General features: G+C 41.4%; 4 protein-coding genes across 5 annotated transcripts; 1 reads left to right on the top strand and 3 right to left on the bottom strand.

The window, feature by feature from the left end:
- Positions 1–81: 81 nt before the first annotated feature.
- On the bottom strand, positions 82–14,259 carry LOC105021604 (rho GDP-dissociation inhibitor 1-like). Of its 2 annotated transcripts, XM_020049751.3 has the most exons (7): positions 14,131–14,259; positions 8,189–8,290; positions 6,961–7,155; positions 6,127–6,210; positions 5,498–5,574; positions 2,883–2,946; positions 82–2,300 (listed from the first exon to the last, which is right to left on the bottom strand). In XM_020049751.3, the coding sequence occupies exons 3-7, from the start codon at positions 7,151–7,153 to the stop codon at positions 2,101–2,103; spliced, it is 618 nt and encodes a 205-aa protein (XP_019905310.1). In that variant the 5' UTR covers positions 7,154–7,155; positions 8,189–8,290; positions 14,131–14,259; the 3' UTR covers positions 82–2,100. The 2 variants fall into 2 exon arrangements, with proteins under 2 accessions (XP_019905310.1, XP_010887678.1); XM_010889376.5 differs by lacking the exon at positions 8,189–8,290 and having other exon boundaries at positions 14,131–14,258.
- A 507-nt stretch (positions 14,260–14,766) lies between these two features.
- On the bottom strand, positions 14,767–17,573 carry LOC105021606 (THO complex subunit 4-A). The gene is made up of 6 exons (XM_010889379.4): positions 17,200–17,573; positions 15,878–16,039; positions 15,632–15,779; positions 15,478–15,544; positions 15,176–15,377; positions 14,767–15,088 (listed from the first exon to the last, which is right to left on the bottom strand). The coding sequence occupies exons 1-6, from the start codon at positions 17,425–17,427 to the stop codon at positions 15,074–15,076; spliced, it is 822 nt and encodes a 273-aa protein (XP_010887681.1). The 5' UTR covers positions 17,428–17,573; the 3' UTR covers positions 14,767–15,073.
- Positions 17,574–22,366: 4,793 nt separating this feature from the next.
- anapc11 (APC11 anaphase promoting complex subunit 11 homolog (yeast)) lies at positions 22,367–24,216 on the top strand. Its single transcript, XM_010889380.5, has 3 exons — positions 22,367–22,531; positions 22,746–22,865; positions 23,885–24,216. The coding sequence occupies exons 2-3, from the start codon at positions 22,757–22,759 to the stop codon at positions 24,028–24,030; spliced, it is 255 nt and encodes an 84-aa protein (XP_010887682.1). The 5' UTR covers positions 22,367–22,531; positions 22,746–22,756; the 3' UTR covers positions 24,031–24,216.
- A 7-nt stretch (positions 24,217–24,223) lies between these two features.
- Positions 24,224–27,131, bottom strand: ppp1r27b (protein phosphatase 1, regulatory subunit 27b). Its single transcript, XM_010889382.4, has 3 exons — positions 26,546–27,131; positions 26,118–26,268; positions 24,224–25,493 (listed from the first exon to the last, which is right to left on the bottom strand). The coding sequence occupies exons 1-3, from the start codon at positions 26,775–26,777 to the stop codon at positions 25,364–25,366; spliced, it is 513 nt and encodes a 170-aa protein (XP_010887684.1). The 5' UTR covers positions 26,778–27,131; the 3' UTR covers positions 24,224–25,363.
- Between the last annotated feature and the right edge of the window lie 785 nt (positions 27,132–27,916).

Genomic DNA, 27,916 nt, shown 5'->3' with positions numbered 1-27,916 from the left:
CTTTACTCTTCCTACTGTACGCCAGCTTTGTGGGTTTGAAATGGTGTATAGGAAGGAGATAAACATCCTGGACGCAGAAGGTAATGTTACATGTTTATTATAAATTCCAGTATGTTGTGGCTAAGGCAACAAGGTGGGTAATGTTAACTAGGCTAGGTTTAACATCAGAAGTGTAACTTCGAAGTCATCGTTTTTTTTGTATAATCCATTGAGATTAACTTTTTTTATACCTAACCTTTAACCTTGGAATTTGAGATATGTTTAAGGAAATTCGTAACATTACATATGTTTTTGCATTTCATTGGTAGCGCAATGTAACCCAATATAAACCAGAATAGAGTCCCGAGTTCATGCAGATCATGTAACGTGACTAGACCGAGTACATTGTGAAACAAAACGATACGCGACCTCCAACTGGAATACTCATACACAAACTGTAAAACCAAGGTCGTATCTGAAACTCACACACGCTCCGTACACATAACAGGCCAAGTTGAGCAAACTCTTTATTGACCAAGAGGAGCAATCACAAATGATGATCAAATATTTATACAACCCCACCAGCATGCCAGCATTTTCATAGAAACTGTACAATGTGAAGGAATGTATGGAGCAGCGTGAAGATCATTCACAATAGCCGACACGTTTACATCCATATGCTCTGGGTACAGCACGTAACAATGCCAATTCCACTTTCCGATCCAAATTCCTAACCCCTTCCCTTTCACATCCCGCTAGCGCCCACAACTCTGTGCAAACTTATATCACATCATCCCCTACTGTCAATTTGTCACTGGTCAAAGGCTCCTGCTCCACCGTCAATGTCTCCAGCAGCAGACGGTGAGTTACGCTTTACTCGTGTGCTTCTCTGGTGCTGCTCACCTTGCCTCGGGACAGTGGGCTCTAAAGGTAACACACATGCCGACACAATCTGAGTGAGCAGGGGGGAAAACTGACTGCAGGATTGATGTACTAAGGCAAAAATAAAGAAATAAACGTTTTAGTCTTTTTTTGCGACCAATGTCGTCAATAAGGCCTCATGGCTGAGGATAGGAAGTGCCAAGGGTTATCAGTAAAGATGAAGTGGAGAAGAACCATTACTCAATTCGAGGTGGCGCATTCTATTCTAATTACCAATTTTATTTAGCGGTGGACCGTTTTGACCAAACAGGCAGGGAGCAAAAGTTGTGTAAACTCAACAAGGAAAACCTTAACTACCAAAGAGCTACGTGTGTCTATAGTGAAATAAGCCCTTGAGTGAGTCTACCCAATAGCAAGCACCGCATGAAATACACAAGATACAGCATGCAACATCGGTTAGTGGGTTACCATGACAGCTGCATAAGGAAAGTAAACAGAATATTGGTGAGTTGAAAATGACTATTTCTGGTCTATATATAAGGCAGAGCTGGGGCGTCCACCCATCCTTTCCAAATTATATAACTCCCGCGTTCATCTCAGCCCCGGCCCCCCCCCCCCCCCCCGGCAAGAGGAGAGGGTTAATACATGTCAGGGGGATGGGAGGATTTGGAAGAGAGCAGCTTGTTATTAACTCACTGTACCCTTAACAAGGCAGGTCTTGGTATAACACTGAAAAACAACTAGGAAGAAGGCGGACAAAGGAATGCTAACGGGGGTAGCAAAGAAGACGGGGAATGAGCATGAAAGCCGATTAATATCAACAGTGACATGAACAAAGCCAGTTATTCATACAATTATACACATATAAAAAACCAAAGGCAAAAACAATCGATTGTACACTTGCTTTTTCCAACATGTACTTCTAACTGATAGGAAGACCATTTTGGGAACAAAGGGGGGGGGGGGTTAATCTCTTCAAGCAGGATAAACCATGAGGGGCGGGGTACAGCTATGGGCGACTTGCGGTTGCATGGATGGCATGTCGAGGACAGTGTGTCAATGGGGGTGGTGGGGGGGCTGGACGGACAGGGGGGGGCCGACGCTTCTGCTGCTACTAATGCAGATTGGTCAATGGAAAGAGGGAGAGATGACCGAAGGGGGGGGATGAATACATGAGGATGGCGTGAAGAAAGACGTGACCGAATGAGAACTGGGGTGCAGCTTGATTCTGAAGGCCTCTTAGTCTTTCCAGTCCTTCTTGATGTTGAGGTTCCACTCCCAGGACAGGTGGTCGTGTTTATCGTCGTCGGTGAACTTGGACTTGATGTTGTAGGTGCCACGGGCCAGCATGCCTTTGGGGGCCTCCTCCAGAGGGGTCAGGAAGTCGTACTCGGACGGCCTCGGCCCGTAGCTCCCCACCATGTAGTCTGACTTGTCAACTACAGAGACGACAGGGATGTTTTAGTCGCTGAGCGGAGAACACAACAACATGCATGGTGGTGTTCGTTAGGGTGTGCTTGCTGGTGCTTAATAAGGTGGGAGGAATCAAAAACAGGACTAATGGAACACATGCCTGATGACTGATTTGATTTATGTTGCATTGGCCTTCTGATTTCTCAGTAAGCCTAACAAATGCATGAATCCCCAATATAGCAACTGATGCAATAGGCTGTTGTCTACCTTGACTTTAAAAACCTCTTTCAGGCCTGACTTCTAGATCTCCTAGTAAATTCCCTGAGAGGGCATTTCTGACACTTCAACCTTCATCTCCAGCACCGTACCAGAAACGGCACGTTTCGATCTAAAAGATAAGCTCCCTGTTACATCACAGCATAGGATTAAATGTTGGGTTTTTTTTAAAGGGGGGGGGGGTTACAAAACCAGAAAGAAATGTGTAGCTAGGGAGTGCCCTGGTGGTAAGAAACAGAATGGGCATAATTTTAAACATTGTTCAATATAGGGCAAAACCTATTCCATGGAGAGAACAGATGTTATGGACAGGAGGTATTGAACACACTCACTTTTCACTCCTTTCCTGTGTGTCTGTTGCACATACTTCAGCCCTGAGACGATCTCCTTGTTCACCTGCAGAGACAGAGGCAGGTTTAGTCACATGGAAAATAAAGTATAGAGCATGGCAAGCGCACCTGACACAACATTTATAGATGTAGTGCACCACTGAAACTATCATGACATTTCTAAAATACAATAGCCGGATGTAATACCTACACGTTTTGTTGGTTTGGATTTGTACTCCAGCACATTGAAATGAAACCGAATAAGTCCAGTACATTTGAGGGTATTTACATTTGTGAATTACAAACCTTTTATACATAGTTACCCTGTTTTAAGGGACCAATAGTAAGCGGCCAAATAAACCATCTTAAATAAGTCATTTTGTACTTGGTTGCAAATACTTTGCATTCAGTGACAATCTGAGGTTTGCAACCTTAAGACATGACCAGCCACTGGGGGTGTTCCCTGAGGATGCTCTGTCAGACCTCTACTGCAGCCATCTTCAAATACTTATGGTCCCCTCAAATAGGGACAATGTACACAATAGGGGTGTGCAAAGCAGCCAGTATTTGTATCTGTATTTGTATTTGTTAAGGGGGAAAAAGTATTTGTATTTGTATTCGAGTAATATTCAAAAAAGGCGTAAAAATTCCGTTTTTTTTTTGCGTTAGGGCTGGTTCACCCGATTGCAGCGTAATGAAATAATATCCCGATCAAACTCCTGAAAGTTATAAATTGCCTTTGGAACCCAGTTAAGGTATAAAAATCTATTAAACAAAATTGTGACGCAGTTACGTTTTTTCGCTCAGCCGAGCGCTCCCTGTTGCTGTGTGGAGAATGGAGATGTGTGGAGCAGCCTGTGTCAGTTACCGCTTTTATTATTTTCTCCTCCCCCGACTGAACGTCACTCACTCACTCATCCGGGCATGTACTGGGTCTCATGAGAAAACGCAGCTTTTTGATATAACGGTTTTCTTGTTCCCGAATACAAATAAAGTATTTGTTTGAAATAAGTATTTGTAAAAACCACGTTATTTGTGCCTTTCCGAATACCGTATTCGGGTTCGGCTCCACCCCTACTACACAACCTTGTTATTTCTAAACTGGCCATCCAATATAGATGGAAATACCATCAAAATTATGCTGGACAGTCTGTACTTCAATCATTATTCTATCATTTCCAATACAAAGTGCTGGATCGCATTTAATGGGGAGCATCATTGAACTGCAAACTTCAGGTCTCCTCACAAATGTTCAATGGAGTACCAGGCTTCGGCTTGGCCACTCAAGGACATTCCCAGACTTGGCCGAAGCCACTCCAGCATTTTCTTGGGTGCGTACTTCAGGTCATTGTCTGAAAGTCTGCCCCAGCCTGAGGTCCTGTGCACTCAGGAGAAATACAGAGGCCCTTGGGAAAGAAAACCTGATCCAGTCTACCTTTCTGTGCCACTGTGAAGCATCCCCACAGCATGATGTTCCCACCACCATCCTTTAGTGTAGGGATGGTATTAGCCAGGTGATAAGCGGCTTTCGCCAGACATATCACTTGGCATTCAGGGCGGTTTGATTTTGGTCTTATCAGACCAGAATCTTTCTCCTCATGCTGTCAGACTATTAAGTGCCGTTTGGCAAACTCCAGTCAGTAACTCCAATGCCTTTTACTCTAAAGTGGCTTCCGTTTAGTCTGCCTGGAGTACTGCAGAGATGGCTGTCCATATGGCAGGTTCTTTCATCTCTGCAGAGCAACTCTGAAGCTCTGTTAGAGTGGGTTTTGTGTTCTTAGTCATCTCCTAGACAAAGGCCTTTTTTTTTTTTAGCTTGGCCAGATGGCCAACTGGAGGAAGCTTCTTCCACAATGATAGAGCCTACCAAGCTCCTGGGAATCTACACCTCAACACAATTCAATATCTGAGGTCTACAAAGAGTTCATTGGGCTGGGCCTGGCTTTTGCTGTGACATGCACAGTGATGTGTGGGACCTTAGATCGGCAGGTTTAGTCTTTGTATATAATGTCAAATCAATTTAATTTGCCAAAGATGGACTCCAATCAAGTTCTATACATTGAGATTGATGAGGATGCAATAAACTTGCCTAGATTTCTTAAACCTGTTTTTCTTGGTCATTATGGGGTTTTGTGTGTAAACTAATGGCAAGAAAATGTAATTCATCAATTAAAAATGAACAAAATCAAATGTAGTGAAAGTCAAGGAGTCTGAATACTAAGTCACTGTACTTCATGGACTGCACTGTATTATAATTTTTTATTTTGGGTTGGTATACGGCCCACTGCTCTTTGAGCAAAAACTCTCCTATCTTTCGTCGCCATCAACTGTCAAGAAAGCATAATAATAATAAATGTTTTTTCTTTTTTCAAAACATGAATTTGTATTGTATGGTATTTAATTACTGAAAATGGTTTTACTGCGACGGCAAATTAGTCTCAGGACAATTACTTTCATTTTTTTGCAGATTTAGAAAACTCACAGAAATGATATCACAAAATGTAGACAACACCACGATTTGTAACCATTAAGACTTTCCACCACTAATGTCAATCTAGGCTGAATACTGTGTGGGGTTTTTTTGTGTGTGGAGATTATCCAATATATAAAGCTCTCACCTTAAAGCTGATCTTTATCCTGTACTCCACTCCCTCCTTCAGGACAAAGGACTGCTTCTTAAAGGCCTCCAGATCTCCTGTTGGGAGACACAACCAACCACCCATTAACACTTTAGTAGTGCTGCTGTGTTTCAAGGCCCTGTGTGATTAGCAAGCAGGGGGCTTTTCAGCCACGGGGAGTCCTGGTCGGCCCTGACACCTCAGTGGGGCTCATTATCTCAGCACAGCGGTGGCAGAGCTTCATTAGCGCACTAAATTAGCTTCAATAACACTGCCCGCTTCAGTGGAGTGGACGAGAGTGGGAAAACTATAGAACTATACTGTTCTTCATTCGCCACCAGTTTTGCACACAATACATTCAGTCTCTAGCATGTTAATTCTGACATGCTATCGTTGAAACTATTTTGGCAGCAGTACATACAGGAGCGCTTTTACTGGAACTGGCCTGCTTTAATCAGGAATGACTCAGCTCTTTGTCTTCAGCAGTACCCAGTCTCTTGCTCACATCCTCATAGAGTCAGGTGGCAGTAGCAGGTTTTGAAACATGGGCTACCAGTTCGACTATTGTCATTTGGAAACATACCATGTCTCCTGTGTTGTGTCGGGGGGGGCTCAGTCTATGGACTCACCTTGCAGGTCTAGGGTCAGCGGGTTTGGGGCGGTCTCACACATCAGGGTCAACCGTGTCACCTGGACGTTGGGAACGTTGGGATCTGGAACCAGGAACAGTTAGAAGTTACAGACAGAAGCCTTCGCCGTATGGAAATCATCCTACTGGAAGAAACGTGTACCAACAGCTTCTGTACCACCGACACTACATCTCAGGTGGGGCGATGTGACTTTTGAATGTAATCACACGTGTCTTTGAGGACTTATTAAAAGTATTAATACAGGGTAATCAATGTGGAAATAACCCTATGTTTGACATTTATCACTTCTGACATGTAGCACCACACAATTAGCTTTCCACAAACAATAAGGTTTTTATAAACAGCATGCATTCCTGAGTAGCACTTAAGAAAACACATCATTTGACACAGTGTTGTTCTATCAACCTTTGTGCAAAAAAGCTTTTCCACACAGGGTGCATTCTAATAAAGACACAAAAATTATACCAATATTTTCATCAGGCCTGTCTTATTTGAAAAGTCATTTTTCCACATTAAGCGGTCGGACTGGAACCAAGTCATTTTATTGGATGCAACATTTCAAAATGAGGACTGCATGTATTCCTCCAGCAACTACATGGTCCAGAGGGAGAGCTGGAATCATTAGTTGGAAGGGCCCCAGCATTAAATAAACATCAGGTTATTCACAGACACCATCCCTGGCTATCAGCTAGGCTCATTATACACAGACAAAACCCACAAGGGAGATAAAACTAGAAACACAGATAGACACTCACTGACGCAGATAAAAAAGGGGCACACACACACACACACACCGAGAAACACCACACACACCTGCGACAACAGCAGCAGCGCCAGCTCCTAGCAGAACCTCCTTGTACTTCCGAAGGCTCTCGTCGTCCTGGTCCAGCTCGTGGATCTCCTGCAGGGTCTTCTGGGCCGGGGGTTTGTAGTTGACGGACTCGCTCTGTTCGTTCTCCGCAGCAATGGCTGCCAGCTGCTCTGGAGTCACGTCGTCTTCAGCCATGTCTGCAGAGAGAGACAGACACACAGACAGACAGGGTAGAGACGGAGGGGGCGGGTCAAAGGATGAGGAAGGGGGAGATTGAGAGACAGAGGGAGGGAGGGAGGAATGTTACAACCAAGAGGAAGCAAAAATATGGTTCAGAACTTCACGGTTCCTCAGATGAGGCTATACTCTACCAAATAAAACAGAATCTAACTACTATCAAACCCTGCCATAATGACAACCAACAGCATGCTGAACGGTACAGCTGCCTGGTGGGGACAATTGAGTGTAGTAAGGGTTTTCATTTGACATTTTGGTCATCACTTATCCAGAGCAACGTAGAGGAGAAATGAGGGTTAACTGTCTTGCTCAAGTACAGAACGAAAAACTTTCCACTGGCTCTGGGATTCAACGTTTCCATAACAGGTCAGCACTGCCAGATTGTGTTATAATATCAGGCGAGAATTTGAGCATCCTTACCCTACATCCTAACTTCAACCACTAACTAGGCTTCATCTCTATCCCAATTGTAACTTCTACCCTAAATCCTAAAATGCAAAAAATAGCATTTTCCATCATGGGAACAGGCAAAATTGTGGGAATTGTTTGTCTTCACCGGCACAGTTAAACATAATCACACGACTTTTGGCCAGAGAAGCTGTGTTCCTCAGCATTAAAAGAACCCCATCAGGGGTCATTCTAAAAACAGATCTAACATGCTCTCCCTCTTACATCCACTGGTCTCCAGGGGCATCTTTAGACTGACTTCTCTAGACAAGCTTGGAGCTTGTGGCTTGAAACAATGAGTGATATTATTGCAGGGCAGCACATAGATCTTATTAAATAGAATATTGCTTTAAGATGTCAAATTTATCTCAACAATCATTCTGCCAAAAGGTCAAAAATCCCTCCGGAAATGTCTTCTAGTTTCATGAGGAATCCCCATCAGTGGTTTCCAACCAAGCATCTACAGGCGGTACTGGAGAAGACTCATGAGACCATACAGGCCCCGTCTCACTGTGGTGGTCATCTAACCTCCAGCAGCTAACTCACCTCATGCAGGGCTTTGATGACCACTCACGGCTAGAGTCTCGTCGAAGCACTAGTCGCCAGACGCCAGCTCTGAGCCAATCAGACGAACGGGACAAGAAATCCCTAGTAAAGGTCAATGACAGAGTAGAGAAGAGGGTGTTCCTTGCACACGGTCAAAACGAACTGTCGGCACAGCGTACTCTGCTCAGATGTAGCCAGGGACAGGACAATCGCTATTCTGGTAATTGATCTAACATCGGAGTGCAAACTAAGTGCCCGAGCCTTTATCTTCCAGGTTAAATTAACATTGGGGCACTAAAATTCTGTTGGTCGCACAGTTGTGGAAAAGCAATGTGAACCGCCGACCTAGACGGTTCTAAACTTTACAGAGTTTCTTTCAGGTACAGAATCCAAAGTATTTTCTAAATATATTTTCTGCAAAATAACTTGACTCTCTCTCCATTTCTGTCTGCTGAAATCATGCAGACTGGCAGTGATGCCATCTTACCAACAATGGGTGCTCTACTCAAAACATTTCCGACAGTTGGACGGTGCATTTTATTTACAGTTCATTTTACACAAAGGCCCATTGCGATGTCAGTGCATATAATAAACTTTATGCATGCATGACGTGCCGGAACGGAAGGGTTTTGTACAACAACCCCGCTGCGCATTAGGAGAAGTCATGCATTTACAACAAAAACCACAGGACAGGACGACCAGTCAAAACCTACAATTCAATATTTTAAAAACTTGGAATCCTCACTCAGGAGTCATCATCATTGGAAAAATACTTTTAACATATAGGAGTCACGACACAATTGGTGGGTGGCTCGCAAACACAAGAAGACCAGTGTTAAGAAGGGGCCGACATTCCCAATCAGGTGGTCTTTCCCTCAGCAGCCCGGCCATGAATAGTCATGAATCCCAGGTCCATGTCCACTACTACTTTTGAGCCAGACCTCGGAATGGAGATTTGAGTCCTTTCAATTTTACACGGAGTGGTTATTTTCCACTTGATGTTGGTGATTTATGTCCCTGCAATGGGATTTGGCGGAGGGAAAGTATTTTAATGCTGCAGTTGTGGCTGAAGAGTTAAAGGCACATCTGGATGCCCAGTTAATCCAAGAGTTTAATACTCCAATAAATCAGACCGATGTGGGACATTGATCCCTATTCATTTGGAGGAAAAAAAAGGGCAGAGGATTATTGACGCAGTTCATTTTGTTTTGGGAAACACACTGGTTAGTTCATTGGGAATCTATCCCTCACTGAAGCCAGCTCATACTAGGACAGTGGACATGTGGGAATAACATGTACTCCATGAAACAAGAGAAAGATGGGGCAGGAAGAGAGTAACATTGGACGGGAGATAGGGTTTAAATGTGTTTACGCGAGTAGACCGCAGGGCTTGAAGGAAACCCCCTGCCAGCATAATAGATCATAATACATAGTACCATATACTGAGTCCCAATTATTGGCCCCAAAAGAACTGCAAAAAAAAGGGACAAAATGTTGTTTATCAGATTGAACTTACATTCACAACGAGATAATTTTGTATTATTACTATTTAAATAAAACACGAGACACGGTCCAAGTTCGCACATCTGGATTCAGCCCTAAAATGAACCGCCCGTCATCCTGTCTTGAAAAGAGCTTGGTACCGGCTAGTAATTTTTATTAAATGCATTCTGCCTTAGAGAAATAAACAAATACACTTATCTTGACTGTCTAGGCGATTTGTCAGTATGTTTACGTTTGCAATACTGTAGACCATTCCCGGAAAACACTTGTCTCCTTGGCAACGGTGTGTAAACCAAACCTTATCTCCTTTGGTCTGATAGCAGAAAGAGATCAATCTAGGGACTAACATACTTCCAGCCTCCTGAACAGCATAGTTATTTGCAAAACTAATTTCACTCCTTATGTAACTGTTAGGAATCGAACAATCCCAGAATATTCCTTTTTATGGGACAGAGTTGGGTTCGGCGCCGAATCAGTTTCTGTAACATATAGCAACCAACATAAACATATTATGAGATAATGCAAATTCTGTGTGCGTGTAAGAGGTGAGAGGTTCATCAAAGCTAGTCATTTGACACTGAACATGCAGTGCAACTAAATCCAAAGATCTTAATTTCAATTCCACTCCCTTTCAGAATCAAAGTCTGGAAAATGAATTATATTATATTCCTATGGCCTACATAATTGCCATTTAATCAAGACAGTGTTTTGATAATTGCTAATAGCAAAACAAAGTCACTGGACAAAGACATGGGCTTCCTTATGGCATCCACAGAAGGTTTCAGTTAACATGAATCACGGCCTCCGGTTCATGTTATGGTGAGCTTGTGCAACTTGTTGATTCTCTACTAAGCTCAACAAATTTTTGGTGAATTTCACATTAATGGCTTCATTATTTTATAGGGGCCTTATTATGCAATGATTTTGTGTTACGTAGGATGAAATAAAAATAAATCATCAATATGACTTGTTTGTTTTGGGGAGACTTTATTGGACTGAAATCTACATGTCTAGGAGCCAGGGGATTGTCTGTTTGATTCAAACTGCATAGCTTTGAAAGATATTTGTAAAGGATTCATAACTGAATAATGGTAATTCAACACCATCAGCCAGTAAACGTCAACCTTCTGGAAGCTCTTCTTAATGACCCAGGATGTTCCTTGTACATAACTCAGTGTCATCTGGCGTCTGGTTCGAAAGGCCAAGTACCACCCGCTTAGTCTGTGTGGAATAGGTGGAATTTTTCTGGCAGACAGGATGTAATACTGTGGAAATAATGGTAAATACATTTGTTTAAACTAGTTAACTGTACTCTGCACAGGTGCTGCCAAGCTGTCTTTCAGCACTAGGAAGCCAATTCCCACCACATACTTTTTTGTCAATACAATGAACATTTTCAGACATGCAAATCAAAATTGAGATAAGCACATTAATATTTTCAGACAGCAATAACGACTTTAAGCATTGGCATGGACGACCGATACGGCCGTTACCTGCCCATCGGCTAACAGTCTCTATATTCCATTTCCAAGGGCACTCTCTAGTGTTAATTGTAAAAACTGCTGTTATCAGCCTGCTGATTTGTCAGCAGGCTTAAGGCTAGCATATTATCTACTCTCCTGATTAAGCTAACATTACTGTTTTGAGAAATGGATGAGTTGCAGTAATTTTATTCCAAAATGTCCAGTTCCAAATTAGTTTTGTTGTGTTTACTAATAACATGCCATGGCGAGTAGCTAAGTAAATAGCTTGGCTATTGCTAAGTAGATAAGTAAATAGCATGACTAGTAGCTAAGTAAAAAAAACGAAACCACCTCCTTCAATGCAGTTTTAACAAGCTAGCTTAACTAGGTAGAAGGTATTAGGAAGCCTGTGTAATCCAGTGGATTTAGACATTTTTAGTAGCCCATAGTAGAGACATTAACATTTCGTTTTTTTACTTAAACATCCATGTTTCAAAAGGAGGTCTAAATCTAGATATATACCTTTAATTGTCAAGTCCTGGTGTTCCCATGTGTCTTTTTGAATCACTCCTACAACTCTCAACATTTCTCTGAGTGGAGTTGGAATTGTCAGGTACAGCAGTTGGAATTGTCAGGTACAGCAGTTGATTTGATAGGAAAATATCTCTGTTTACATGTAAAATCAAAGTGGCATACCAGGATTAAATGCTAATTTTATATTGCTGATTCCTTAATTAATAATATAGCCCCATTGCACATTCATAAAACACTGACTACAGCCAGCTAAACAATATGGATGAAATGTTCCTGGCCGCCCATGGCACCGTAATGCCACAGTCAACAGAAATCCTTATGCCATACCCTCCAAAAATAATCTAAAAATGTTTAAGATCAGGTACAACTAAATTACTCTACACTTAACATTCAAGAGTAAAAAAAAAAAATTTAAATACTGAATTTACGAGGCAAAGGAGCATGACAGTAATGCATGCACACCTATAAAAGATGTTATAGCCATGATGACAGAGGACTCTGCACGACATCAAAAATAAGTGTGCCACTGACTGCTTCTCCAAGAGTTTGGCTTCATGGCAGCAGTTGTGTTGTGATGTGAGACATTGCCATTCCTGAATGCATTATTATGCTACGCAGTTAACGCCACCAAACCGGTGCTCTACGAGTGCACGTGGAGGTCAAGCCATACCAGATTCTCTATCTACAAGAATTGCTCTTACAGATGGATTGTGCAATTCTCTTACAGAGTTCGCAAATTCTATATTTCTCACAATAGAAACAATGAGGAAAATGAATCCCCAGTCAACCCATCTATTTTAACAGTCAGTCAATCTTAATGTTTTATTGTTCCCTATTTCACATAGATGGCTCCTACATTTTGCAAGTTTATGAAGCACTCTAGAAACAAGGATAAATTCCAAAACAATGCATAACGGCTATTTCAAGTGGTTTTTATACAGAATTAAACACCTACATAAAAAAATTATAATTCTGGAATATCTGATATAAAAACATACAATTCAAAGCAGCAATCAACAGATTAATTTATTATATGAATTGCCTAAGTTGCAGCCTATATTTAAAAAACATGAATGTTAACAATACAACCACCTTACATTAAATGAATGGACTTAACAGTAGCAGATTTCTGTATTGTAGATTAATCGAGACAAGCAAATTCTTACAAAATGTTGAAAAGATACATTTTAAAAGCCGTGAATTCTGGTCCATCCACCCCTGATTCAGCATATTAACTTTTTAATGTAATAACACTTCTTCTAGGAGCTACTGAATGTTGAGTTTAATCAAATTTGGTCATCTAAAAAGAGTCATAAAAAAGCCCTGTGGGTTTGTAGTCCATCCTCATTTTATTATTGAACATCTACAAATATTATAATGTAAAATAAAAAAGCTGTGGAAGGTGTGGATTGTAGTCCATCCGATCCTGATTCAAAAAGTAATTTCATAGTCATAGAATGCTTGACTCATGGCAATTGACAAGGGAATACCATGATAAATGTCCACCGAATGTCCATAATAAAACGAACTTCACCGCTATAAATATATTAAGATAGTATATCGACATTTACAAGTTGTGGGCGGCTTTCTTATACCACAGCAATCAGCTGTAAAAAGCTTATAATTTTCCCCTTAAAATTGCTAGGCAGACCACTGTTACAATTAACGTCGGATTAAATAGCTAAATCACGTCATGCACTTGAGATATTCCCGAAAGAGAAACGGTAAACAAAGAAATGAAACATCTATTGTTGTCAGTAGGTAGCTTCGATAGCTTGAGTTGACACGGTTGCTAATGTTAGCATACTGGAAACGAATACTAATCAGTGTGATCATGCAGACTTCAGAGCGTTGCAAACAATTTAATTGAAATTGATAAACCACATCTATGAACAAAAGGTGCCTGTCAATCAAAATTAGCAGAGTCCTGGACGAAAAAGTAGCCAGTCACATAAGCAGTTAAAAAGCTACCACCACTGCAACGACGTGCACTGGCTAGCTATCCTGCTAACCTTCTCAGACCGGCTAGATACTTGGGCAGGTCACGAGGATCACTAGTCAGTACAGTACTTGGTTAATTCGCATGGATGTCAACTCCCTTAAGTAAACCAAGGAGACTGTAATTTAAAAATAAAGTATAAGTTCCACTGCCGAGCTAAACACTGATTAGACACCGGTTAATTTCCTGTGGCTAACTTAATACACTGTCAGTGATATGTACCGCCGGTACTGCTGCAGGGTGGGACGTTTGCAGCTTGTTAGCAGACACCATCCGTACAGTACTGTAGAGCCTAGCTACTGCTACAGCTAGCTAGCACAACTCAGCAAATTGCTAGCTGTCAAGGTTGGTAGGAAATTACAATTAACCAAATACAAATTAAAACAAACTGACATGGACTTACTAACTCTTCATTTTACATGTTGTGAGAAAAAAGTATCTACCGTTTTTAGCAGGTTTTTCCAGGAGCTTCTCAGAGATGTGCTTCCCTCGCTCTGCCCCGCGCAAGTATGGCGAAATCGGAACGGCGCCGCCCGCACTACCCGCTTCCGGGAACTATGCTGCGCCCGCCCTATGCAGGTTACGTGCAATTGCTACTAAGGCGGAGCTAGTTCGTAGTCTTTGGCTTGAATTGACTCATATTTGGAACTTACAAAACCATTTGAACTTAAATCTGGGACACGAACAGGCAACTTGTAATGTTTATCTGGTTAATATGGAAAACAAATGTAAATGACAGAACTTAAATATTTGATGTATTGCACAACAGGAATCATACACAACTCCAGCTTGGTCTAGTGCATGTTTTATACACTGATTTCTTAACTACAAAGGGAACTACTGGAAGATACACAGAAACACATTCAGGGTAAACGTGTTTACAGGTTCACTATGTTAAATCAACATGCATCTTGCACAATTGCTGGAAAATATGTAAGCCAAGGAAAAGCCGAACCTTATAGAACATATGGATTAAAACATTGTTCTCTTGTGATTCAAGATTCAAAATAGAGTATATGGTTCAGTCCATAACTTAGTGGATTAAATTTTTTTTACCAAGCAAACAAATCAACTTGAACTCATGTTTGTTTTTGTAGGTTTATTCCAACTATGCACAAGGAAAGGGGGAGGCAGAGGGTAACTAAAAAAAACTCCCCCTCAAATTACAATCATCCCAAAAAATAAAATGGTACAAAAAGTTCATAATATTAAAAAGGGAGAAAAGCAAGATCCATTCATACATTAAAATTACACCAAAGAACAGTAAGTGTAAAACATCAGGTCCATTGTTCAAACAAGTCCATTATTTATCCAGCTTCAGATCTGACAGGTCGAAATAAAGGGCGGGGCTGAGGTGAGGTATTCAAATAAGTGCATCCGGGAGTTTTAACTGGTCTCCATCTGAAAAAAGAAGAGAAAAAATTTGATTCATATTCAAATCAGGAATCTGACCATCAAGACCCTTCTCCTGCATATTCATGCATTTACCTTGGCATTGTAAGCATCGAGTTGGGCATCAAGCTCTTCGGCAGACAACTGCTGCTGTTTGCTCCCACCACCACGCCCACCTCTCCCCCTGCCCCTGGAACCACCGCCACCCCGTCTGTCTCCACCTCTCCGCCGTTCTGAGAAATTTGGCTTCCCAATTCTGTCTCTGTTGAAACCGCCACCACTTGCTCCTCTGTTTGAACTACAAACACATTCAAAAACCAGCAATGATTAACCACAGGTGTTCACAATAATTTCAAAAGGGACACATCAATATATAGACTGCCTGTTGATTGTCACACCTTTGTGAAGTTTGTCGTCGCTGGGTATCGATTTGTGACGTGACATGCTGGATGCTCATCGCACGGCCTGCGATTAAAGAGGAAAATAAGATTATGTAATTTGTTCAGAATTAATGAATTACTACACAGCGGCCAATAATTCAATAACACTGACCGTCAAGCGGAACATTGTTGTACTGCTTCATGGCTTTCAGTGCATCAGCCCTCCTCTCAAAATGGACATCAGCAGTTCCTTGGCTGCGTCCAGACCTGTCATAATGCACAGCCGCTTTCTTCAAAGTACCAAACTCCGCAAACAACTCCTGAACACAAAAAGATAACAGTAAGACATGGCCAGCAGAACTTGTGATTTAAATTGTGTTTAAGCAGTATAGATTCATCAGTTGACATTCTAAAGTACCTGTATATCTGCATCAGAGACACCAAAGTCCAGGTTTGAGACCAGCAGCTTGCCTCCAGTCTCGACGCCACCAGCTCCACCCCCCACTCCTCCTCCGACAGAATTACCACCAAAGCCACCATCAAACATGTCGTGTTGCCATTTGTCCGGCAACTCTCTGGGCTGTAAAGGGACAATGACAAAATGCAGCTGCTGACTTCCGGTTCCCCTGATCCTGCCCATCAAAGACTGAGCACATTTGAATCAGTTTAGGCAGGCAGAGGAACCTTACTTCACCACTACCATAAAACAGTGCATCTACTGTGGGCTAACATTTGTATTTTTTATTTATAAAAACAATTTATACTAAAATGGACAAAATCAACACGAGGGGATGGATGGCAGGACGGTAAACTCAAAATGGTTCCTGCATGTAGGCCTGTGTGTCCTAAAAACTGACTTGAGCTTGGTGGCAAGGACAGCATCCAGATTCTGCTTCAGCATCTCCCAAGTGTTAAAGTCCATCCAAAGAAAATTCCTTCCATCAAAGTGTGAGGAGTCCGGAGTTCCACACGCTCTCTCAACCAGCCACTCAAAGTTCAATAAAGTTCTGTGTGATTTGCAGTCTGGGTCAAAACATGAAACAAAGAAAGAACAATGTGGCACAGAAATGGTGGCCCAGTTGACTGAGCATCCATTTTGAGTGTCGCCATTTTGTTAGCTTCCCGTTGTATGACCAGTCCAACTCCTGTCGCTTTGTTGGTAGCCAACTAATTTGAAGAGGGGGAAAAATTAGACTCCTAATATAGAAGCACCAAGGTAATACTCGACAAAATCAAATAAGAACCCGTGGACTAAACAATAAAAACAAGGTACACAGGTCTTGCAGACCGACGGCGAATTTGGGCCGTTAGCTTCGCTGCTACACAAACAAGTGTTTGGTAGGTAACTTACGAACGCAGATCAGCATGGTCCACGGTGTATGACCAACACGTTACCTAACAAATTAGTCCCAGAAACACGGGACACGATAAATAACCTTTAAAACAGACGACTAGCAACTGCTTCAACTGTCGGGGATATAGAGTGTAGGCCACGGGGCCCACACACGAAGTTGCACGCCACTACGGAACAGGCGTTTTTGAACAGTGGGTTCTTCTTAGGGTTGTTCCCCATGTTGCACTTCCCATTAATAATTCCATATCCATCAGCAACTTTGTGCTCTACCTGGTATGTGTCGCAGCACATTTTAACAAGCTCAGCCAATTTTGCTATGTAACAACAACCGTCGTCGTTGAAGCCTCTGCCATTTCTCCTTTTCCTGTGATCCTCCGTGTTCCTACCCTGCTGTATGGCGTGGGTCTGCTGCCACTTCTGTCTCCGCTGAAGTTCTGTCGACTCCTCATGGGCCCCGATCCTCCGGTCCGGCCTCCAGAGCCATTTCCACCGGGTCGGCCTCCACTTCCACCTCGACCAGATGTTGCTCGACCGCGGCCTCCTCGTCCACCACCACCACCTTTTTTAGTTTGCTTAATTATGTCGTCCAAAGACATATCCATCTTATCAGCCATCGGCACTTACTGTTACAGTTAAAACTTAAGAAAATTTACTTTCCGAATATCGTTTATGTAGCTAGCAAAAATCTGGCGGTTTTCCACGGTGCTGTTAAATGTCGATTCGATGAAGAAATCAAGTGACGTTGGTGGGGTTATATACTCGTAGGAAATGACGTTAGTGCGTACTTTACTATTTCCGTTCGTCTCGACCGCCTGGAAGACAACGCTTTACAGTAGCGTCATGCTGGCAACATTAGAGATTCCGTAGCAACGATAAGACTTCCGGTTTTCGGATTTTGCCTTCAAAATAAAAGTCCGCGGTAAAATGCGATTTTAACAATATTAAATGTATCCAATTGGACTTTGCTTAGTGTATGTTGTATTAATGTATTTTAGGAGATGTTCAGTAGAGTGGATTGAATAATTATATACAAAGAAATCGAGGAGCACTGTGTATTTGCAATTGTTGCTGGCATTTTACTCCACCCATCCGAGATCCTATTGGCCACAATGTAACTCAAAGGATATGAAATCAATATTGCCCTGTACATAAAAAAAACTATACTATACACCGCAGTGAATGTATAGTAGGAAATGTTCAGTAGAGTGGATAGAGTAATTATATTCAAAAAAATCACGGGGCACTCTGTATTTGCAATTGTTGCTGGTGTTTTACTCTGCCCATCCCTAATGGCTATTAGGACTACCCGAGTCCGCCTCATCATAGCAGCAAGTAGGAGTTGTTTTAACTCTTCCCCTGCCTGAGTGATGGAATAGCTGGCATCAAGGTTTTTACCAGGAGCTAAAATACATATGTCTGGGACCAAGCCTGTGGGTAACTTTAACCTGTGAACATCTGCCATCAGCTTGCTCCAGGAGTGGATGTGAAGCCAAAAGCAAGAGAAGGATGACCAGGGGAACCAGGTCTATTTGGTATGGCTACGATGTCATCCACAAAGGGACGGAGATAAGAATCACCAACAACCAGGACAAACTAAGTGAACAAAGGACATCATATTTACTCATATATCCCACTATTAACAGGAATCACTTTTGTTTTGTACTCAAAGTATGTCCACATAATTAAATGTGTGCATGTTAAATTCCACCTGGGGACTGTTGATATAGGCAACATGTGAAATAAAATGAATTTATGTTGACTATGTTGTGCATATGAAGTTCTGCAAATTAAACCATTTCCACACCTTCCGACCTGAGATGATTTCACTTTGTTATGGTATTAAGGAAAGGGATTGTAAGGTGATAGTGGCCAAAAGATCACTGCATGGTGGAATCCAAACTGGTAAATACATTTTCTCAATTTCTTCGGCCTACAGACGGGTTAGATTGCAAGTTTGAATGAATGCCAGTCATGGACAGTTCTGGCCTGCAACAATAGATTAAAATGTCCACAGTCAAAACTATAAAATCGGACAATAAAACAGATTTTTGTCTTAAAATGATATTTATTCACATAATGAAAGTAGCAATGAGAACAACTGGCGGGAACACACATATCTGAAAATGAACAAAAATGAACTGCACAACAGCACAGATTAATATATTTGTTAGAAATGTTCTTGAAGCAGTTTTATAAACAAACTGAGGCCTATATAAATCCATTGTTTTCTCTACATTTCAAGAAGTTTGATTTCTCCATTCACTTTCTCAAATTTTAATTGACCCCAACCCAACTCATGTAGGCCTATTGAATTAACAACATACGCAAACAGTAGCCTAAAATTAAATGTACCATATTGCATACCTGATCAAGCAAGTATCCCTTCTCCTAAAGTCGCTGAAGAGATTAAGTTGTGAGTTGATTCCACAAAATAAAAATGTAACCAAGGTGTCCAAGCAAGGCGTCTCAGCAGTCTTCTGTAAATGTCCATTGTCTCATTTATAGTTGAGGTGACACATTCTTTTAGTCCCAGGCCTATCAAATTAAATATTTCTGCATACTACCTGGCAATTGAAAAGGGATCTTATGTTAAGAGGAGGACCACAAGTTAATTCCATCGTCATGTAATGAAGTATAAACCATGTTTATACTTCTTTTTGACATGCCTAGAACTAAGAAAGCCTAATAAAGTATTCACAGGTTTCTTACAAATTTTTTATGAAGAAAACTTATATAATGTACATGATGTATTGCATTTCCTAAAGAGGACCTATTTTAGGTGAATGTAAATGAAATGATAAGAAAATAGTCAAATTCAAATAAAACCTGCTTGCCTATACTGCGTCCTTTTATACATTTATGACTGATTGGTTGCCTGTAGCGTTTATAAGATTTCTTGCAGGGTCGTTGTTAGCCCTAGGGGTCCGGGGCTATAGCCGCAGATCTTTTATGAATACCCCCTGACAGGGGCGCCGCCAGGAATTTTGGGCCCCATGACAAAAAATTGGGCCCCCTCTGTGCAGCTGTTACCTATTTTTTGGGGCCCCTGTCAGCCATGGGCCCTTGGAATTGTCCTAACTTTTCCCCCCATACGGCGCCCTGCCCCCTGATGTCAAATTATTTGTATTTCTTTTTATAAAAAATTATAATAAAAAAAGTAACCCCTGCTCTATTCATCTGTAATTCCGATCATACATTAAAGCCTTCAAAAAACAGTATGATATCGTTGATTGAAAAACGAAAATGTTTTGGGTCCTCTGTGAGTCATTCAAGCAACATATCTACTTTGCACTATTTGGCACGTACGCAGTTTGTGGGAGAGAAAGAGCGAGCGCACCTGGCCTGTTGGCATCTGAATCTGGCGGCTATGGACATACGATAATATTTTGAATCATTATTCTAAAAGAGCAAAATAAGAAGTGCAGCTAAAGAGTTGTAGTCTGACTGACAATGAATAAGTGTAGGCAGCTAGCATGTACACTTCGATTTTCGTCGGTGGGGGGTTGAGACCCGAATGTATTGTGATTTTAGCAACACCTCTGGTTTGATTAATGGACCTAATTTACATATACAAAGGCAGCGCAGCAGGTTTATCACCATTAAATACAAATTGCTATTATCACACATCAGTGTTTACATTGAAGCAGATCACTTCAGTATGAACACTATTCAGTTGTAAATGAATAACAATCAGGTATGGAAAGGATGTGTGAAGTGTTCATTGCGGCGAAGAGTGGGGTGGTGGGCTGGCAGGTCGGCTAGGAACACTTGAATACACTGCCTTTATACAATGGCCTAAGCATATTACTAGGCATACAAAATTAATAAGAAGGCTATTAGAGTATCCTTTACCTTGAAAGGGTAGGGATCCCCTATAAGTTCTTCATGGAAAAATGGAAAATGTTATTTTGAACTTTTTATACTTATTACTCAAAGAACCATGTGCCCAATATACCCGCTTAAAATCCTGCCAAAAAGTTATTAGAAATGGTTCTGTAAGGAACCATTTAATCACCGGTTATTTCAATAACTCAGTGGGGTTCCACCACAGTTTCAAAGAAGTCCTAAAGGACCTTCCAAAAACCTTTTCATTTTCAAGTGTATAGACCAACAGCCACCCTATCTTAAAAGTATTATTTATTTATTTTCTTTCTTGTGTAATTATCTGCACTAGATAACTATAGGCCTACCTGGGAACGTTCTCGCCAGACTGGGTAGGGCAGCCATTAACAATATTACAATGTCTTGTGAATGAAACATTTATATTTTATGACTGAAAATTGAGATGGGACTTAATAATTTGAAAATGGGGCCTATGTAACACATTGGATTGAAAAGCAAGTACAACTAGAAGTAACTTTCCTACAGTTTATCATGATATTGGTTTCATTTGGTAAAGTAAAATAATGAATTAGCATGCCTGTTCAGTCAAAGAAACACTATTATGCATCTGCTGATGTTGGATCGCTCCTATCACAATAACACATTTCATATCTTTTTTGTTTGTTTCTTTTCCATGTTCATTTTGTGTGTCTTTGGGTCCTTGAAAAGTGCTATATAAATAAAATGCATTATAATAACAATAATTATTATTATTGAATCTTCAGGTTACTTGGTCTAATAGGTGGGGAGAATCAGTACCGCGTACCTTGCTTATTGCTTATGGGGATTGCTATTAATAATAATGCAATTATGCTATTGTTACTAGTATTGTATACATGATTATGTGACGGCAGTGAGAAGCCATTGAGGAGCAGAACCCAATTAATATGTGCTGTTTTCTGTGTGAACCATAGTAAACTGAAAATAGCTTACATGTAGCCTTAGTGCTTAAATTTAGTGTATTTGCAGTTCCTTAGGATATTTGCAGGCAGTTCAAACAAATTCCTGTTCCAACTTCAATCTGGAATGAACATGGTTTTGCAAACAGGCTGTTGAATTGGACCAAATAAAGGTAACTGTATGCCTATATAAAAAATGTATTATGAGAATTTGTAATCCTCAAATGTCATGTTCCATCTCACAACACCTAGTTTTTTTTTGTTATAAGGTAATTTGCATAGTCTGAATTCAGGTATAGTCTTGCACTGTAGCCAATGGAGTGGGTGGCTAAGAAAGTGCTGCTAGCTATACATAGTATTTTCCCCCATGATTTGGCACTCTTTATGGATTCTTTATACCCTAGTGAGTAATTCCCGAATGCCATGTTCTACCTCACAACTTCTAGTTTTTTTGTTTTAAGGCAGGGGTGTCCAAACAGTTCCACAGAGGGCCAAGTGTCTGCAAGTTTTTAGTTTTTCCTATAAATTGGTTCCCAGTTCACACCTAAACCACCAGGCGAGGGTAGAAACTAACCAATTAGTAACCTAATTAGTCAATCAAGTACAAGGTGAGAGTGAAAACCTGCACACCCCTGTTATAAGGTAATTTGCATAGGCCAAATTGGGATATGGTCTTGCAAATTTTATGTTTGTTGTTTAAATTATTTTATTTGAAACCTATATACTTCTTCTATTATTTCCTCTTTATAAAAATTTATATAAATGCCCTATCTTTACATTTCACCATCTTTAGAACAAATGTTACACTATGCAATATATTGACATAGGCGCTTTTATTCTGAAGTTTTCCTCATTACAATATGATTATGACGTAATCGTTAGTGCTGCTGGCAGAATACTAGTGGAAACTCCAAGGAAATATTTTCAAAAATCCTAGGTAGGATACATTTTCTACGTTAACGTTCCTTGCTAGTAGTTCAAATGTCAAAATTTAAGTAACATGTGCACCCGCTGTTTTCATTACTTAGACGAGCTAAAACGAATACATGTGGATTGCTTGCAAGACAGCTGCCTGGTTTACAGTAGCTTGCTAGCTGTAAGCTAAACTACATTGAACCAGAGCATTTTAACAATCAACTTGTGTCCATCAGGTACAGGGACGATGAAGGTGAAAATCAAGCAGTGGAACGGAGTAGCATCCTGGCTTTGGGTGGCCAATGATGAAAACTGTGGGATCTGCAGAATGTCTTTCAATGGTTGCTGCCCAGACTGTGAGTGCGCAATGCTGCTTGCGGTTACTACAGATTACCTGCCATATAGACAGTAATACACTGTTTTATTGGTAGACACAAAACGTAATTTTAATATATCTCCGTTTTGTGGCTAAGTAATGACGAATTCAGGTATTTGATATCTCAAACAATTGTATAAACGTAAGGACCAACCTTGTGCTTTTCTGAGATGCCGTCTGGCACACCGTTGTTGTACTACACCCTTTATTTCCCTTTTCATGGCCCATCTCTTAGCTTGCATAATGTTTCTTTTTCTCCAAAGATACAGTATATTTTACTGTAGAGAAATATTGTTATGCAAAAAGTACAGAATAGTCCATGAAGCAGCAGTGCATGGTCCCTGGAGGCAGCAGCGTAGACCTTGGACATATTGCGTGATTCTTCCAACTGTACTTTGTACTTAACCCAATGAGCTGTGTTTGCTCATGGAATTGCCACTGACTGCAAGTTTTTTGTTTGTCATACAGCTTTTGTAAACCTAGGAACTGGCAGTTATGGCCGTGGGTGGTGTCTGTTTTTGAGATGGTAATGAAAAGTGTAAGCTGTCACGCTCCCAAAAAGGCTGTAGAGGTGCTAACCATTGGGCAGTAGAAGTGAAGACTGTGCAACTTTGTTTCTTTCTATCTGCACTTCTGAGATACTGAAACCACGGCTTGCCACACTGAAGTCACTTGGGTCACTAGTTTTTTCCCACTCTGTTATTCAAATTAACAGTAACCAAATGTTGTGATCTCCATCCGCCTGCTTTATTTAGCAAGGACATGTGACTTATAGTAGCGACCTAATAAACTGTAAAACTTGTGTGAAAAGAGAAACCTGAAATACAAAGTGCAGGGTCCCATGTATTTAAAGTGGTTTGTAAGCCAAACGTCCCTGGACAGCAGATGACATGGAGCCATTCGAATAAAGCTTTGAATGGAGAATGTGAGTCTCACACTGGGATTCTGAAAGGGCCCAAAGGGAGACATTCCAATAATAACATGTCCACTCTTCTCCAGGTAAGGTTCCTGGAGATGACTGCCCATTGGTCTGGGGCCAGTGCTCTCACTGCTTCCACATGCACTGCATCCTCAAGTGGCTTAACTCCCAGCAGGTGCAGCAGCAGTGTCCGATGTGTCGGCAGGAGTGGAAGTTCAAAGAATGAGCTCACCTGGAATGCAACGCTCGGATGCCTTTCAAAGACTGAGACTATTTCACCGGATTTTAATTTTCCCACGTGTACATAATGCTTTATTATTATTTTTGTACAGTCTGAGGTCATAGTTTGTATTCTGTGGAGGGGTTTAATCAGCGAAAATGAATGTGAATAAATGTATGATTTAATCTTCAACCGCAGCTGATATGGTTTGATTTTCTGTAGCTTTCCCAAATTCTAGTTGTCGGAATCCATCAGAGACCAGAGCCGAGCCAAGACTGTGGGCATTGTGCATGGCATGGGTAATCACCTCCCGCAGAGAGCTTGTCCAATTAAAAGGCATTATCTTGATCTCAGCGGCTAACATTTTCGGAAAGCCTACCTAGAATCTTTCCTTACTTTAATGTTACAAAAATTTTTCTTCAGTCCAACACTGATCCAAAATTAAAAGTATAAAGAAAAACTTTGCCTTCCCCCCAAATAGTGTTGTTAAGTTTTAAATGGGTTGTTCATAGCAGTAGTTAAGAAAATACAAATTGATCCCCGGTTTTTATTTTTTTATGGAACAACTTCAATTAAAAAAGGTTATAAAAATGATATTATATACAAAAGCTATGTAAGCACAATTGATGACATGCTGTATTGTAAAAGAGATTGTAAACACAGTTAGCCAATCCTGTGGTGATTGTAAAAGTATATGTGTAAAGCATTTGTCTCCAAACACATTAATGCCACATTTCAGTCAAATAAGCAAGGATTCGGTTTCAAATGGAAACTTTTTTTTTTTTACCAGAACATGGGGAAAACAAAAGGAAAATGTGGGACAGACTCTAACACACACAGCAGCAGCTCAGACTGCTGGACCAGCCATGGCCACATGAGAACAAAACAAACTATAAACACTTCAAATATGTAGCTGTGTGCCTTCTTTCAGAATGTCCCAAATAGATCCACATTTCACAGCTAGAAAGCTCTTGAAGAAAAACAGATAACCTTGTTATTTTCTGTAATTCATTTCAACGCGGCATTCACTTACGTATGTACATACAGTACCAGTCAAAAGTGTGGACATATACATATGGTATATAAACAGCACAACAGTGTGTGCTGTTTGTCAAGGACTAGCCCATTGTGGCAATTGTCCACTCTCCAAGGCAACCAGCTGCTGTGGTTGGCTGTCTTCCACCAGACCAGATAGATGTGTTCAGGACCTTCAACAAGGCCTGGGGCACATGATCGATGTTCAACTGATCTGTCCCACTTAATGCCGAGGAGTAACCGAGAGGCACTAGGCATGGATTGAAATTCGGTCGAATTTTTAGAGTTAGACACTTCGATAAGCTCAGTCATCCTCCATCCCAAGCAGCGCCTGAAACTCCCGAAACTCTGCGCTCTCCAGGTCGATGAGATCGGCGGGGGTCTCCCCGCAGTCGTTCTTCGCCTGGGGGTCGGCTCCAATGGAGAGCAAGTACCTGGTGGTATCAGCAGAAAATACACTTCGGTTATGAAACTATCCAACGGTACCGTATGGATTTGGGAGTGTGCTGCCCTGAGGTAGTTAAAATACAAGTCTTCAGTCAGAGAGTGGGAGGAACGTTTGAGACCGTAAAGTTAGCTTATAACCACAGTGTATGAGGACTACTCAGATCAGCAGAGGCGTGTGCCTCACACTTAACAGGCAGTGTGAGAGGTGTCCTAGTGACCCAATATGCCCACCTGTCCAGAAACATTGTTGCCAGATTGGGCAGTTTCCAGAACAAATTGGGCTATTTTAATGACAGTGTGTGGGATAAATGGGCTTGGGTGGTTCGATTTACAGAGGACTGTCAAGTAAAAATCATGTTTCGGTAGTTTTTTTTGTGTTGGGTCCGTGGGTGATTTTTCAGTATACTGGCAATGAATCTGGCAACCCCGGTCCGGAAGTGCATTGAGTTCCTCAACTGCCGCGATGCAGCATTGACAAAGTATGGTTGACTACATATTCAAAAATGTATGAATACATAGCCTGTAAGGGCGGTGGTGGACAAAAACGAAGCTAGTAACTGTGGATGAGTGATTAGGCTAGATGAGTAGTTATGCTAGGTGCACCAACTCACTTGGCAATATCCGGGAAGCTGTCACTGACAGCCATGTGGAGGGGTGTCCAGCCTTCCTCGTCTCTCTGGTGAATGTCGGCTCCGTACTTCACCAGCAGCTTCACACACTCCAGGTTCCCGGAGAGTACTGCCTCATGGATGGCTGCCATGCCTGCATAGCCATCAGTGGGGAAATGGCATTTGTATTGGTGCATCGAAGGGACTTAAAAGAAAAGTCCTCTATAACCACTGTGAGGCATTAGCTCAACCTGAGGCATTAGTTTGTGGTACAGGCTTGTGTCATTAAAAAAGTATCTTAAACTGCATACTATTAAGCAGAAAGTTGAAATCTACTCAGAGCATTTAGACACTGCCTCATTGGCAAGTGTCTCATCAGCTCCTCAAATAATGAAAATTGACAAATCGTGTCAGTTTTTATGATCACTCACCAGACTGGTAGACGGTGTCCAGTTTGACCCTCCTTTTTCTGATGAATAGACTGACCCTGTCTAGCTCGCCTTGGCGGACATAGTCCTGGAACACGATGTCATTGGGAAAGTGAACGTTGCGGATTGGCTTGATCTGCGCGGAGGCGCGGGCACAAGAAGAGATGATGGATTCCTTGGGGCTGTAAGCCTTGACTCCCATAGACTGGGAGACAGTGTATTGGCTGTACTTCATCTTCAAGAAAGGCAGATTTCTTGCTCAGTGAGAAAGTGCTCAATTAGATAAATCCTGAAGCCTCGTCACTTTGGGTTATCTTCTACTTGAAGTAATATATTAATTTTTGCCCCTGAGTGAAACAAGAATTGAGATCTAGATCCTTTAATATAAATGCAAAAAGTACTTCCTCTTATCAATGGCTCTCTTGCTGTGCAGTGTCCTGTATATTTCAGGTGGAGCCAGTCGTTTTGAAATCCGGGGCCTGTGTGAGGACCTCTATATACTAGTTTCAGGGCTATTTTAGGTTCGGTCACCACACAGATCAACTTCTAGAATTGGAAGATGAGTGACTCTAGGAGGCGTGTCCCTTCTCTTACAATTCTGTCACAACCCATGACCGCTTGCTCACATCTCCAGCCATGACCAGAGCAGTAACTTGTTTTCACCCGTATTATGACTCATTTGGCACAGATTCTTTTTTGAATCAAATTTCTAACTAAGGGTCCTTGTAACATCCTAGTGCCTTCAGAACATATTCAGAACCATACATTTTCTCATGTGGATTTTAATTGTAATTTCTCATTACATTACATACAATACCCCATAATGACCAAAAAATTACAATATTGAAAATGCAAAACCGACATCTACAGAAGTTTTCAGACCCCTTGCCATGACTTTCCAAATTGAGCTCAGATGCATACGGTTTCCTTTGATCATCCTTGAGATGGCACTAGGACCTGATTGGAGCCCTAGTGACAAGTAGTATTAGACAATTTAGAAAGTCAAACATGTCTACGGTCTTGTTCTTCACAGTGGATGTCAGAGCAAAAACAAATCTATCCAAGGAACTCTCAGCAGACTGGGATAGAATTCTGTCAAGATCAAGGAAAAAGTTCTAAACATTTTTGCTAAAGTATTGGAACTTCCCAGGAGCTCAGTTGGCTCCATTTTAAAAATGGAAGTTTGAAACCACCATGACTCCTAGAGCTGGCTGTCCAGTCAATGAATGGCCTTGGTTAGGGAGACGACCCTGAACAATGGCCACTAACAGAGCCTCAACACTTCTCTGTAAATACAGTTGACCTTCTGGCAAGTTCTCCCATCTCTGCAGCACTAGAAATTTATGGTAGCAGCTTTGTTAAAGGCATGTTGAC

The sequence above is a fragment of the Esox lucius genome, chromosome 9, assembly GCF_011004845.1.
Source record: "Esox lucius isolate fEsoLuc1 chromosome 9, fEsoLuc1.pri, whole genome shotgun sequence".
Classification (NCBI taxonomy): Eukaryota; Metazoa; Chordata; class Actinopteri; order Esociformes; family Esocidae; genus Esox; species Esox lucius.
Note: the sequence above shows the minus strand (reverse complement) of the source record. Positions and strands in the feature narration are given on the sequence as shown.